Below are 14,196 nucleotides of genomic sequence, written 5' to 3' on the forward strand. Positions count from 1 at the left end.
AATCTCCGCTCTCTACCCAACAAAACGGACGAGCTCCTTCTGCTCTCCCGGACAAATAAGGATTTTTCAAACTCTGCTGTTCTGTGTTTCACGGAAACCTGGCTGAATGACACCATTCTGGACAGCGCGTTGAGTCTGTCGGGCTTTCAGCTGTTTAGAGCGGATCGCGAGGCAGAATCAATGGGGAAATCGCGAGGCGGCGGAACATGCTTTTACATCAACGAAAGGTGGTGTACAGATGTAACCGTGTTAAAGAAGATGTGCTGTCCCAATCTAGAAGTGATCACCGCAAGCGTACGTGAGCTCAGCTTTACAGAAACTCGTTGATCAGATCATATACACAGAACAACACCCGGACTCTAATCATTCTCGGGGACTTTAATAAAGCAAATCTCTCCCGTGAACTGCCAAAATACAGACAGCACATCACATGTCCCACCAGAGACAGTAATATATTGGATCACTGTTACACAGCAATAAAGGATGCATATCACTCTGTCCCACGGGCAGCTTTGGGGCTCTCTGATCACTGTTTAGTTCATCTTATACCGACCTACAGGCAGAAACTGAAATCAGCTAAACCTGTATTAAGGACTGTAAAAAGATGGACTAATGAAGCAGAGCAGGATTTACAAGCTTGTTTTGACCTCACTGATTGGAGTGTTTTTGAAGTTGCTGCATTATCATTATCTGGACAAGCTCACACTTTCACCATCTTCACACAGATCTTCAACAGATCACTGGAGCTGTGCGAAGTCCCTTCATGCTTCAATTTAAGCATGTTCAGCTGAAGTCCACGATCATCTCCACTGTTTTAACAGTGGAGATGATCGTGGACTTCAGGAGGAACCCCCCTGCTCTCACTCTTTGAACTGCTGCCATCTGGTCGACGCTACAGAGCACTGAGCACTAAAACGACCAGACACAGGAACAGTTTCTTCCCTCAGGCCATCCATCTCATGAACACGTCAAAAAGATTGAGAAAATTATATTTCATGAGAAAACCTAATTATTTTATGAATTGGTGATTTTGTGTGAATTTGTACGATTTGAATAAATAAATAAACCCCACCCCTAAACTTCACCCTCAGTGAGCAGATTGTACATATTCATACAAATTCATTATTTCCCAAAGCATAAAATAGTTAGGATTGTCATAACTGTTACGATATAAATTTTAGGACATCATTTTGAAAGTGTTTTGAGATTATATTAAGATATTATACTTTATTTACTTTATATTTACTTTATTTTAATGATAAAATAATAATATAGTATTAATATATAGCTAATATATATTAATATAGTTATAATTTATTGAAATAATATATATATATATAATTTCAATAAATTATAACTATATTATAGGCTATATATAACTAAACTATATATGGATATTTATTATCTTACACATTTTTTATTAATGATTATTATAAGATGGATATACATTGCACATCAAATATTATATTATTGAGACAATTTTGTGTGAGACAGTATTATTATAACGTTCTAGAGATATTTTAAAATATTTTACATTTTTTAGATATTTTATACAATATAATTCTTAAATTATTGCAATTATTATTATTATGCAAATTCTTATATTATTGCAAATATGCAATGAAAAATAATGGTCAGATGGCAACAATATTGCACATCAAATGTTACGTTAATGTTCACACATCCATTCTGATTAAAGTGGAGAGACGAAAGCAATATATTATGACATATTGTAAAATTTTGTAATATAAAGTGTATATGCTTTGTGATATGGCCTCTGCATCAAACCCATTTACAGAATGGTCAAAGCTTTTATCGTTCTAACTATCCCCGGCTGACCACGCAGCCATTAGCGGAGGTTTAGATCATTTATGAACAGGAAGAATACAAAAGTTTGCGGGTTTGGAAAATGGATGCTTGCTACAAATGTCTTTATGCGGTGGATGTCCTGTATCCATGTCAAAAATATGAATAACCTCAAAAGACCCATTGATTATGTCTGAAGCACTACTAAAACTAAAAATAACACTAAAAGTTAACATTTTTCACAAGCAGTGGTTTCTTCGCTTTAGGTAATATAGACACCAAATTACACTATGCTGCAGGAATAGCTTAAGAATAACCTCCATTTGAGGCAGATAATGACTAAATGTAAAGATGAAAGGACTACACTTATGTGCAGGATATCAATTACCAGACGTGCTTCCTCTGATCTCGGTGCTCAGGAGGCTGGATGGCTGATAGTACAGGATGCACAGTAGCTTTTTTTTTTTCAGTCTAACATTCATAAGTAAATATATACTTCCTGTCCTAATGGAACTCTTCCAAACAATCTGCAAAAAACACACTTAAACTATTGGGTAGGTTTAGTTTAATTTCTAACATGCAAAAATATGGCACCATATTAGCAAGAGACAAATTTGCACAATTCAAATATAATATTGTACATTTCTTTTTAGACATGCATTGCCCTCTTTTGGTTGAATATAGCCCTTGTTCATCTCTTACGAGTTCAATACATGTATTCAATACAATATTTTTGCTACACCGAGGATGCGGCCCTTCTCACACTGCATTCCTCCACCTTGCATCCTTGTGATGCTCCACACTTCCAGAAGACTATGAATCAAAATGACAAGGAATAAAAATACTTTTCGAAGAAGAAATGTAAAAAAAAATAAGTGTATTACCCAAACCAATCACCCTCGTGTCGTTCCAAACCTGTGTGATTTTTTTCTTGTCTGGGACACAAAAAAAGAGATATTTGAACCCATTTGACCTCATGCTATGGACAAAAAGAGACATTTTCTATATATCTTCTTTTGTGTTCTACAGAACAAAGTAAGTCATACAGATTTGGAATGACATGATGGTGAGTAAATGATGCCAGAATGTTCATATTTGGGTGAATTAACTCTTTAAGCTATGATAGATTACACAAAATGCAACTTATTTTACAATCATACAAAAAAAATGATACCAACTATGTGCTTTTGTATGCACCAGCATTATTAAAAGTTTAATAAGTCGCAAGAAAAATAAATAATAACAGCAACAAATTCTCATTCTCAGAACAGAACAGAAGTCACATTCTTGTTATTGCAACAGGCAATTCATTAGCATAATATAATGCACTTGTACTGTAATATAGACAAATTTATAGATTTCACTTGGCATAGGAATGTTTTTTCTTTGAACAGTTGATTGTAATATTTCATGTAGATCATAATTTTAAAAAGACAAAAAAGTCATTTTGATTAAGTGCAAAATTAAGGCATCAGGAAGGAAGGCATCAAGATGGTTTAGAAACAATTTTTCAAAAAAAACAATGAATGAATGAATGAAACAAATTTAACATTGTGCATGATATAAACTGATAAGCTTTTTTTTGGTGAAGGTTTTCACATGGCATTCATCATCCATCTTCTTTGGTTTCAGCTCATTACCCGTTTACATCAATGCTCACAATTTTCTAAGATATCCAACTAATTATACTCTGGGAGAGAGAAAAGGAAATGAGAGAGATATTTAAGTGTATGATCTTATTTCAACTCAGTTGCAGACAACAAACAGCATAATAATAGTTGTATTTTTAGAATTGTTTTTTTTATAAAAGTACACTCTTAAAAATAAAGGTGCTTCACGATGCCATAGAAGAACCTTTTTGTCTAAATGGTTCCATAAAGAACCTTTAACATCTGAAGAACCTTTCTGTTTCACAAAAGGTTCTTTGTGGTGAAAGAAGGTTCTTCAGATTACAAAAAGGTAAGAAAGAGATGGTTCTTTAAAGAATCTTTGACTGAATGGTTCTTTGTGGAACCAAAAATGGTTCTTCTATGGCATCGCTTGAAGAAACTTTTGAAGCACCTTTATTTTTAAGAGTGTAGACTTAAAAATAGTGGTTGTATTTTTATAATACCGATTTCATATTTTCAAAGTTGAGTTGGGTGGGACATGTCCCCAATATCTACTCCCCTGTTCATGTGTGTGTGTGTGTGTGTGTGTGTGTGTGTGTATAGAGACAGAGAGATAGTTTACCTGTCATCAACAGATAAAGGACTATAGCCAGACCCACAACAATGGAAACGATACTAAGCAACAAAGCTAGACGCCCAAGTCTTCTGCCCCCATCATAATCTTTTGCTTGTATCATGGACCGAGACTGAAGAAGAACAGAAAGAAAATCATGGATAAGTAAGCCTTGTAAATACATATGGTGGCCCCATGAGTCACATTATTGACTATTAGGGGCCCCATGAGCCCCCCTAAACAAAAACAATAAGGGTTTCTTTTTACTTTGTTTTATCTGCTTTCTACATGATCACTAAATGTGAACTCTAAAAGTAACTAAGCTTCATTCTAAAAGTAATAAAAAGTTTAACTCCAAGTGACACTACTCACCATATTAGCGAAATAAAACGCAAACAGGTTTATTGGAACGGCGGGGCAGAAGCAGGAGATCACGGCCACCCACATGAAGCTGCAGGGCTCGCGTTCTCCGGGCGTGGGCGACGACGAGCGGCTGAAACTGACCCGCGACGGAGAGTGGGGCTCCGAGGCAACGTTATCCATAGTCTGTTCGTTCTGTTCCGCTTCGAGACACTTCACGAGGTGTGTATCAGAAGGTGAGTGGTGTAATTCTCTTTTCAGCTCTCTGTCTGAGATGTTAAGAAGTTTCTGAGTAACCCTATCTCCAAAATCGGTGGACTGCAGCGCGGCTCTCTCGCCCAGGGCATCTGTCGCGTGAGGGGCGTCCGTGTTAATAGCCATCTCTTACAGAAAAGATCCCTTTGTGTAAGAACATCAAATATACACTCTTATGAAGTTATCTCGATCAGCATAAGATCGTTTATTTAATCCAATTATTCGCAGAGCATTTCGAGCGAGATACATCTATTGGACATCCATCCATCCACTTCATCAATATGTACCACTCACGTCTTACACTGGAGATGCGAATCTGGATACTTTGCGTAAATCAATCAGTTTGCATTGGGCACGACGTGATGGCGCCCTAACGGCGCATCTGATTGGTGGACTCACACGCGTTAATTGACGCAAGCGCACGCATTTTTTTTTATCTGTGGATCCAGACGCTTTAATTGATTGTTTCTGTGCAGAGCAGATTCTAATCTCAGTCACGAATATATGACTACCCGTGAGATTATATGATGTTTTATACTGACCTGATTCATGTTTTTTTCTAGCATGCTGTATTACATTAGTCGTGTATTTCTGCAAAATGTAGTTAATGGTGAAATTATGAAAAATAATTTTTTTTTTTTACTTTTTAAAAAAGAATGGGTAAAAATGACCTGTAGGGAAGGTTCTGTAGCCTATATGACACGACATGACATGTGGCCAAGTATGGTGACCCATACTTGGAATTAGTGCTCTGCATTTAACCCATCCAAAGTGCACACACACAGCAGTGAACACACACACCGTGAACACACACCCGTAGCAGTGGGCAGCCATTTATGCTGCGGCGCCCGGGGAGCAGTTGGGGGTTCAGTGCCTTGCTCAAGGGCAACTCAGTCGTGGTATTGAAGGTGGAAGAGAGCGCTGTACATTCACTCCCCCCACCTACAATCCCTGCCGGTACGAGACTCGAACCCACAACCTTTGGGTTACGAGTCCGACTCTCTAACCATTAGGCCATGACTTCCCCATATAGGTTATAGCTTCCCCTTAGGTTCTCACCAAAAAAATAAAAAAAATAAATAAAACCTCACGGCAACGTTCTGGGAAGGTTAGTTTTAAGTTTTTGGTTACAAAAGCACTTACAGAGAACACAAGTGCTGGGTAGAATACTTAAAATTTGTAGTACGTTAGGATTCCAAATTACATGACAAAATGGTAGTTAGTCATGTAATCCGTTACATTACACATTTTATATAATATGGACTACTTTTTGATTACTTTTGGGGAAGTCGTGGCCTAATGGTTAGAGTCGGACTCATAACCCAAAGGTTGTGGGTTCGAGTCTCGTACCGGCAGGGATTGTAGGTGGGGGGAGTGAATGTACAGCGCTCTCTTCCACCTTCAATACCACGACTGAGGTGCCCTTGAGCAAGGCACCGAACCCCCAACTGCTCCCCGGGCGCCGCAGCATAAATGGCTGCCCACTGCTCCGGGAGTGTGTGTTCACGGTGTGTGTGTGTTCACTGCTGTGTGTGCGCACTTTGGATGGGTAAATGCAGAGCACTAATTCCGAGTATGGGTAACCATACTTGGCCACATGTCACGTCACTTTTGACTTAACTCGTTTATCACATTGATTTTAACCATACTGTTGAAAATATTCCATTCGTTGTTATTAACATCATGAAGTGAACATGTAATTAAACATTACATTACGTCAAGGTTTCCTAAACTGGGGGTTTGTAAAGGAACTGCAAGGATTTGTGAGTTTAATAAAAAGCTTATATTTAAATAAATCATAAAAATGTCAAATTTAAATAAATTATTCTAAAACGACAATCAAAATAAAACACTTGCTTAAAAAATGAAATATTTTGTATGCCTGCATGTCATGTGACCATTAACCAACAGAGAACTGTAAATATGCAAATGTGTTAATTATTAACATATTACCTTAAAATATAAGGGGGGATTTCAAATAAATAAATAAGTTGAAAGAAAAAAAAATGTTTGGGAATCCCTGCATTACATGTAAATACGAAATAACCTGAATTTGTGCATTTTAATGGGTTAGTAACACAAAAGCCTTCTAAAGACATAATTAACCCATTGAGTGATAATTCAAATAAACATGAATGTATTCATCAGTAGTTGATGCAATGTTAAAATGTTGAGATATGATTCATGTAAATCCAGTGGTCAAATGCTGTGTGGCCTCTCAATTTTGTGTGTAATTAAAGCCACCTGACTAGTGACTGGTCTTTATGTGAACGTCCACAAAACTGGAAGACTTTCTGACTGTATATAAGCGGTAGTCTATTTTAAAAAGGAACATTTAAAAGATGAAAAAGAAGAATTAGGGAGAATCAAATTATGAATAATTTGTGTGAATAATATAATAATAAATATAAATTATATTTATTATTGGGGGCTCTGATAAGCCTCATGTCCAACCGACCATTGACGCCCTCTATCGGTCATATTTTATATAACACTTAAACCAGTGCAAGATAACAATAGTTTAGGCCTATAAAAATTTTAATTAATACATCTCTAGCATTTTAAAGGGGTCATATGATGCGATTTCAAGTTTTCCTTTCTCTTTGGAGTGTTACAAGCTGTTCGTGAATAGATAAGATCCTTAAAGTTGAAAAGACTAAAGTCTCAAACCCAAAGAGATATTCTATTTAAAAGTTTAGACTCGTCCACGCCCCCACGTCTATGTCACTATGTGGGAAGATTTGCATAACGCCGCCCAAATGTTTACACAAAGAAAGGCGGCGTAACTTTTATTCTCGCTGTAGTATTGTTTCCTTCGCCGCCATGTCGTGGAGATGCTGTGTTTCGTTGTGAAAGCGAAAATACTTTGTTTGGCCTTCCAAAAGAAGACACAACTAGAAATCAGTGGTTAAGTTGTATTTACAACACTGTTCCAGAACAGTTCAACCCAAATATTCAGATGTGTGCAGCGCATTTTACGGATGACTGTTTCCTGATCCTGTGAGAGTAGACTACAATGCCGGCTGTTCTGACTCACAGTCTGTACGTATCAGAATCAGAATCAGAATGAGCTTTATTGCCAGGTATGTTTACACATACGAGGAATTTGTTTTAGTGACAGAAGCTGTATGTTTTAATATTTAAAGAATTTGCCACTGATGATTCAAACGTGAGTTTTGAGCAGTGTAGAGTAGCACTTGTTGTTTGTCGTTTCTCCGATCACAAATGCAGACATGGTTTTATGTTTACACGGCACGATGCAACGCGTAAAAAGACAGTATAAGTCATTATAATCAGTAATTATGTCCCCACTGGATGCAATAAATGCCTAGTTTATAATGGGTTTTATTGGTTTTGTCTCGTCGCGCTGGGACATAACATTTCCGTCACACGCTTGAGGTATTCGGCCAATCACAACGCACTGGATAGCTGGCCAATCAGAGCACACCTCGCTTTTCAGAACGATGAGCTTTGTAAAAATCGACGTGTTGCAGAAAGGCGGGGCATAGAGGAGAAACAATAATGTACAGTATGTGGAAAATAATGTTTTTTTAAACCTTAAACCGCATAAACATTTCATTACACCAAATACACAAAATAATGTTTTTTTAGCAACATCATATGACCCCTTTAAAGATGGGTGACTACTTGACCCTACCTAAAATTTATGAAAATATGCCTTTAACAGTTTAACCTTTCAGATAAAAGCTTAATTTTATAGGTGACTCTTGTATGAAATTGTGATTTTTGTTTAGTTGTTTAGCCAACAGATACCTTTACACTTTTTAAAGTATGGATTAACACAGCTGGCACTGTTACCAAAGCCACACTCTCAAGTCAAAATTCTCTCATAATATTCCTAATAAAGAATGGCTTTGAGTCAACCTGTTTCAACTATGTTCAAGCCAGGAAAGAATAGCTTACTATTATTTAGTGGTTATAATGCATTACTTATGCTGCTGCCTAAACCACAGATCATTTATATGTTGTATAAATGCTGCATCCTCATCTGAAGTAGCTTCAAAATTTTGAGCTACTGTATCAAGAGACAAGATGCAGACCACATGAACCATGGTGACTATAGAGATTTGTCCATTACTGGACACATTCATGTTTCCTCTTAGTTTTATGCCTGGGCAACAGCTGTTTCAAAGGCTAAAATGTACAGAAAACTATTTTCAATGACCTCTGCCATGCAAAATATACTACATACATTGAATATACATGATTATAAAACACTCATTTATTAGTTAGTTTGATATTAATTTTGATATTACAAAACAAAAGTCCATGGATTTAAATTAATATCTTTATGTTCATTTAGAACCCTCTCAAATACCTAATCAAATTTCAAGAAAAAACAACTGAAAGTTCAAACATGTTTAAGAACTTCATAATTTGATTACGTTTTTAAAATATTTACTTTTAAGAAAATTCAAGACAAAAATTTAATATTTTTTTGACATTTTCCAAATAAATATTTTCTCTATTTAAGAATTTTTTTTTGCTTCAATAATAAAAAAGTGAATTTTAAAATATCATCAAAGATCTACGACAGAGATTGTCCAGAATGAATAAGATCCACAGCACTCTCAGATGAAAATGGTGCATGCTGGGTAGAGCTGACCACAACAGTTCTTCAGCTGGCAGCTTTAGCGTCAGGACAGGGTCATAAAGTTTGCCAGAGAAGAACTGCGGTAGGTCAGCCAATATTCACTCATCAGCAGCCACTATAAACCTAGAAGATAAAAACAAGACAGAAGATTATTTTTCAAAAATAACGCAAGATATGTTCTACTACCACAAGTTTGTTCTCCCTGTAATTACAAAACCATTATTGATACTGCCATTTAGCACAGAGTACCATCAAAATACAAATATGACACTTAATTTAAACTAAAACATAATATACAGGCTTCAACAAGGATGGCCTGCTGTCCCAGGATCAGTGTGAGAGTGTTTTGGACTGGTTCACTGTCATTTGCCCTATTGGGTCAGTGCAAATTCTTTTTTTTTTTTTTTTAACACTTTGCAAACCTAAAAATGTGGTGTTCTCAGGCATTTTGTGGCAAATTCTGCTTGTCAACGTCATAACATTAATATATGACATTAAAGGCACAATAAGTCATTTTCGCCGCTGAAGGGCGCGTATTCCAAATAAACAGAGACAAAGGCGTAGTTTGATGACGCCGTGACTGAGTGTGGAATCATGGGAGTTGTCGTCTTCATCCCCACAGCCGATGCAATCCGATGGGACTCGGGTAGAAATCATGTTCATGGATGAGCTAATGATTTATTAATGTAGTAGTATGAAGCAGGGTGAGGCTAAAAGCCGTAGAAGCGAAACGAGGCCGCTGAACGAGTGCGACACACCGCTCGAAAGCAGAGGAGCTTTTATTATGCCACAGTCGACCGCTTCCGCTCCTTCCGGTCGTGTGTATGTGGGGTAAAGCAGCGCTGTTTTATCATACTAGATACATTTGGAAAACAAGCATGTTTTGTCTCTAAAGAATCTATATTTTCCATCGCACAGAATCATACTAACTCTATGACACAGACTCGGGTTGCTCGCACTTTCCGTCTTGCTTCCCTCCCTGTGCTGCGTTTGGTAATCATCTACCATTCTTTCTCAGTACTCCGTGTCCCTCGTTCATTCCACCCTCCCCCATCCAGGAAGCCGGCGCAGACACGCAGACATGAATCAGCAGGCATTGGGAGTGGAGGCCAGAGGACAAGGTAAGGCCTTGAGAGCACACTTCAGACATAATGTCATCTATGATACATAGAACAATCACAAACACGATAAACAGTTTGAATATAATGCGTGACTCAAATGTTTCATTCTCACATGGGACGCTTAAATGGATAATTCACAATTCACAAAACATAACAAAAATAAAAATTACAGTTCTGTCATGTACTCGCCCCATTTTTTGAAACCTGTATCATTTTTTTTTCATGTGTGGAACACAAAACAAGATATTTAGAAGAACGTCCAAGCTTTACTTTTCCATATAATTAAAGTTAATGGTGACCATGACTGTCAAGCAAGTTTTAGTAAAAAAAATAAAATAAAATTATCACATGGCAACTACTTCTATGATGCATATTATGTTATATTTGAGGCTTCTCAGCCCCTTGTCCCCATCCACTTACTTTCAATCAGCGTGAACAACTTTTAAAAAGGTTTTATTTTGTGTTTCACAGAAGAAAGTAGGTCATATTGGGTATGTAAACAACACATTAAAATTTTGGGTGAATGATCCTTTTAACTATTAAAAGTGTTACAATTTAAAAATATGTGGTACAAAGACATGTTCGACCCTTGGTAAAGTGTTCGCACAAGAACAAACAATTAAACTGCTCATCTTCAGCCAATGTGATCAGTAGTCAATCACAAGCATAAACCATACAGTTAAACTCTGACTTTGTGCTAATGCTGAGGTCTTTTCTCAGAGCTGACAAAGTGACATCTATGAGCAAACAAAAGACTGAATCAGTTAGTGTGCGAGTACTGAAGAACAGGGTGGGAAGATGTCTCCATCGCTCTATGCCATTTAAGGGTGGAGAGAGAGAAAAAAAAAATCATTGCACAGCAAAACCTGAGGCTGAATCAGGTGTGACCGAGTACTGACTTGCCATGGATTCTGCAGGCAGGGCAAATGGTGGCCATTTTAATGCACTGGCATCAATACAAAAATATGCCATTTTGTGTTTATAAACATTTATTCCATTTCACGAAATAAAAAAAAGTTTAAATGTCTTTTAAAAATACTATATATATATCTATATATTGTTTGCCTTGATAACTAGACCTGTTACTGAGGGAAGTACGGTGCACACATACTTCACCATTGAAATCATCTATAAAAAGAGATAAAGTGCAGGCTGATTCCTCAGACACGAGGAAAAAGGTGGCCAGATTAGCTTTCTGTCTCTTAAAGGGCTGTAACTGCGTAACGGTCCTCCGATTTGAACACCAATTCAGAAGAACTGTCTATTTTTGGATGCCAAGTTGAGAAGTGTTGACTTGCTGTGACTAAGCCAAATATAAAACCAATAATACGGATACAGAATGTCACGAGGAGCGTCTTTTCAAGGATTTGTGCTGAAAGGCATCATCTTAGTGTCACTAAGTGACATCTCCAGAAAATACTCCGAGCATTTGAGGCCTGCTCTTCACAAACAATCTACATGTAGAACACAGTTTAAACAACTGCATATTGTTCTTATATATATTTGAATCTAGTTTAACAACAATTAAAAAAAAAGAAAAGAAAATAAACCATGCCAGTACATTCAGTGGCATTTAAAGGTTGTTATAGTATCTTAACAGTAACTTACTGTATCATGGGATAGAAAAAAGGCAATTATTATTATTAAAGTAAAACGATACGCAGTTACTATTAATATAATGTAATTATATTCAACTAAATGTATTTTTTCATATATAAAAGACTTAAAACAATGTATAGCTAAACTATCCGAGCATATAACTTCCTAAATCGGCTATATTCCATTGAAACGTTCAATGACCAGCAAACCTTACAGTCACATATCGAGCAAAAGCTACTGAGATTTCCTCATCAGAGGCGAATGAATTACATAAGGACGTTCTTACCCAACCAAATGAGGAAACACACTTTAGCAGACACGTTGGCATCTATGCAGCAATAAAAAGGACTGACGTGATTGTACTGAATAACTAACTTGTATTTACTCAACATGTCTCTGCTGCGTCGGATTACATTCTTCTCGAGAGAACTTTAAATACACTCACTGATGTAGTAAAGGCTTTAGAAGGCTGGAAGTTTGGCCGGTATAATGGAATGAAACTTATGTAATGACCTTCGCCCGGTATCCAGCAAATTCGATGGTGGCCTGTTCTAATATACTGATCGCTCATTTCATCGCGAATATAACGCGCATTCGTACCTCTGAAGAATCCGATTTTTTCCGCCCCACCTATAAGTGAACTGCCATCGCCTTTCCCCGGAGCTCATAAAGCTGTTCTATCTAAAACCAGACAGAAGCAGACTGCGGATTCGATTAACTACGAGGCTGGGTAATGTCTGAAAAGTTGCTCAACATAAACGCTCACCTCACTGGTGAAGTGATTCCTCCGTTCTCGCCTCTCACGGTTACCGGCGTCTGCGATCAGCTGGCAGAGGGAGTGACGCGATTAGTAACAGCTGGCCACTGGGTCTGCGACGTCAACGGTTCGCTATGACGACTGACTTCCGTAGATTTTAAATGACTTCCACTTCAGCCAACGTTAAGCCTTGACTCCCAAGAAAGGGGGCGGGACAGAATGGTTGTACCTCTGAAGAATCCGATTTTTTCCGCCCCACCTAAGTGAACTGCCATCGCCTTTCCCCGGAGCTCATTAAGCTGTTCTATCTAAAACCAGACAGAAGCAGACTGCGGATTCGATTAACTACGAGGCTGGTTAATGTCTGAAAAGTTGCTCAACATAAACGCTCACCTCACTGGTGAAGTGATTCCTCCGTTCTCGCCTCTCACGGTTACCGGCGTCTGCGATCAGCTGGCAGAGGGAGTGACGCGATTAGTAACAGCTGGCCACTGGGTCTGCGACGTCAACGGTTCGCTATGACGACTGACTTCCGTAGATTTTAAATGACTTCCACTTCAGCCAACGTTAAGCCTTGACTCCCAAGAAAGGGGGCGGGACAGAATGGTTCCAACCAATTCAAATGTTCCCTGCTCAGGGACGATTCGTTTCCAGCCAATCATCTGTGCGTGTGAAAGTTTACTGAACAGCCCCCAAAGTTCTTTTCCACCCGAAGTTAATTTCAAAAAATATAAAAATGCAAAACATGGCAGGTGTATAGGCCTACACAATAAAACATAATTATAAAAGTATGAAAAAAGCACACATGCTGTCAACAGAAATGACCCTCAAAAAAGCACACATGCTGTTAGAAACAGATATTACTTAAAGGGGTCATATGATGCTGCTAAAAATAACATTATTTTGTGTATTTGGTGTAATGAAATGAGGTGAAAGCCGATCCGGTGATTGACAGTGCGAAGTTAATGTATTTCCTCAGCGACCAGCACGGATCAGCTCTAGGCATGACAAAGCTGATATCATCCTCTTTTGGAAGACCAAACAAAGTAGTTTCGCTTTCACAATGAAACATGTGTGTGTGTGTGTGTGTGTGTGTGTGTAGGCTGCAGGAACAAAAAGGGTCTGCATCTGTAAAATAAAATGTCAATAAAAATGTTTGGCTGCTGTTTCTCCTTATAATTCCCCTCTGCCCAGCACCATGTTCTTCTCTCTAACTGATGGCCTTGTTAAGTAGCCTATAGGGTCAGTGTCTGAGCCAAAGACCGGTAGTATGATCTCTTTTGAGTGGAATATTTATTGCATTATACTATTCGCACTTTGCACTTCTTGTTAAAGGCTAACTCTATTGATTGGTTCTGTACAAATCTAATCTTTACTTTTTTTACTTTTTTACTTTACTTTTAGTCATTTAGCAGACGCTTTTATCCAAAGCGACTTACAAATAAGAAAAAGTAAAAAGT

At 37.7% G+C, this 14,196-nt stretch overlaps 1 protein-coding gene across 2 annotated transcripts; it reads right to left on the reverse strand.

Moving 5' to 3' along the window:
- Window positions 1-2,366: 2,366 nt before the first annotated feature.
- Window positions 2,367-4,946, reverse strand: LOC107697341 (tumor suppressor candidate 5 homolog). 2 transcript variants are annotated; one of them, XM_016498082.1, is made up of 3 exons: window positions 4,402-4,946; window positions 4,039-4,162; window positions 2,367-2,619 (listed from the first exon to the last, which is right to left on the reverse strand). In XM_016498082.1, exons 1-3 carry the CDS (start codon window positions 4,768-4,770, stop codon window positions 2,543-2,545), a joined length of 570 nt encoding a protein of 189 aa, XP_016353568.1. In that variant the 5' UTR covers window positions 4,771-4,946; the 3' UTR covers window positions 2,367-2,542. The 2 variants fall into 2 exon arrangements, with proteins under 2 accessions (XP_016353568.1, XP_016353569.1); XM_016498083.1 differs by lacking the exon at window positions 2,367-2,619 and adding an exon at window positions 3,282-3,496.
- Window positions 4,947-14,196: the final 9,250 nt, after the last annotated feature.

The sequence above is a fragment of the Sinocyclocheilus anshuiensis genome, unplaced genomic scaffold, assembly GCF_001515605.1.
Source record: "Sinocyclocheilus anshuiensis isolate Anshui unplaced genomic scaffold, SAMN03320099.WGS_v1.1 scaffold1095, whole genome shotgun sequence".
Classification (NCBI taxonomy): Eukaryota; Metazoa; Chordata; class Actinopteri; order Cypriniformes; family Cyprinidae; genus Sinocyclocheilus; species Sinocyclocheilus anshuiensis.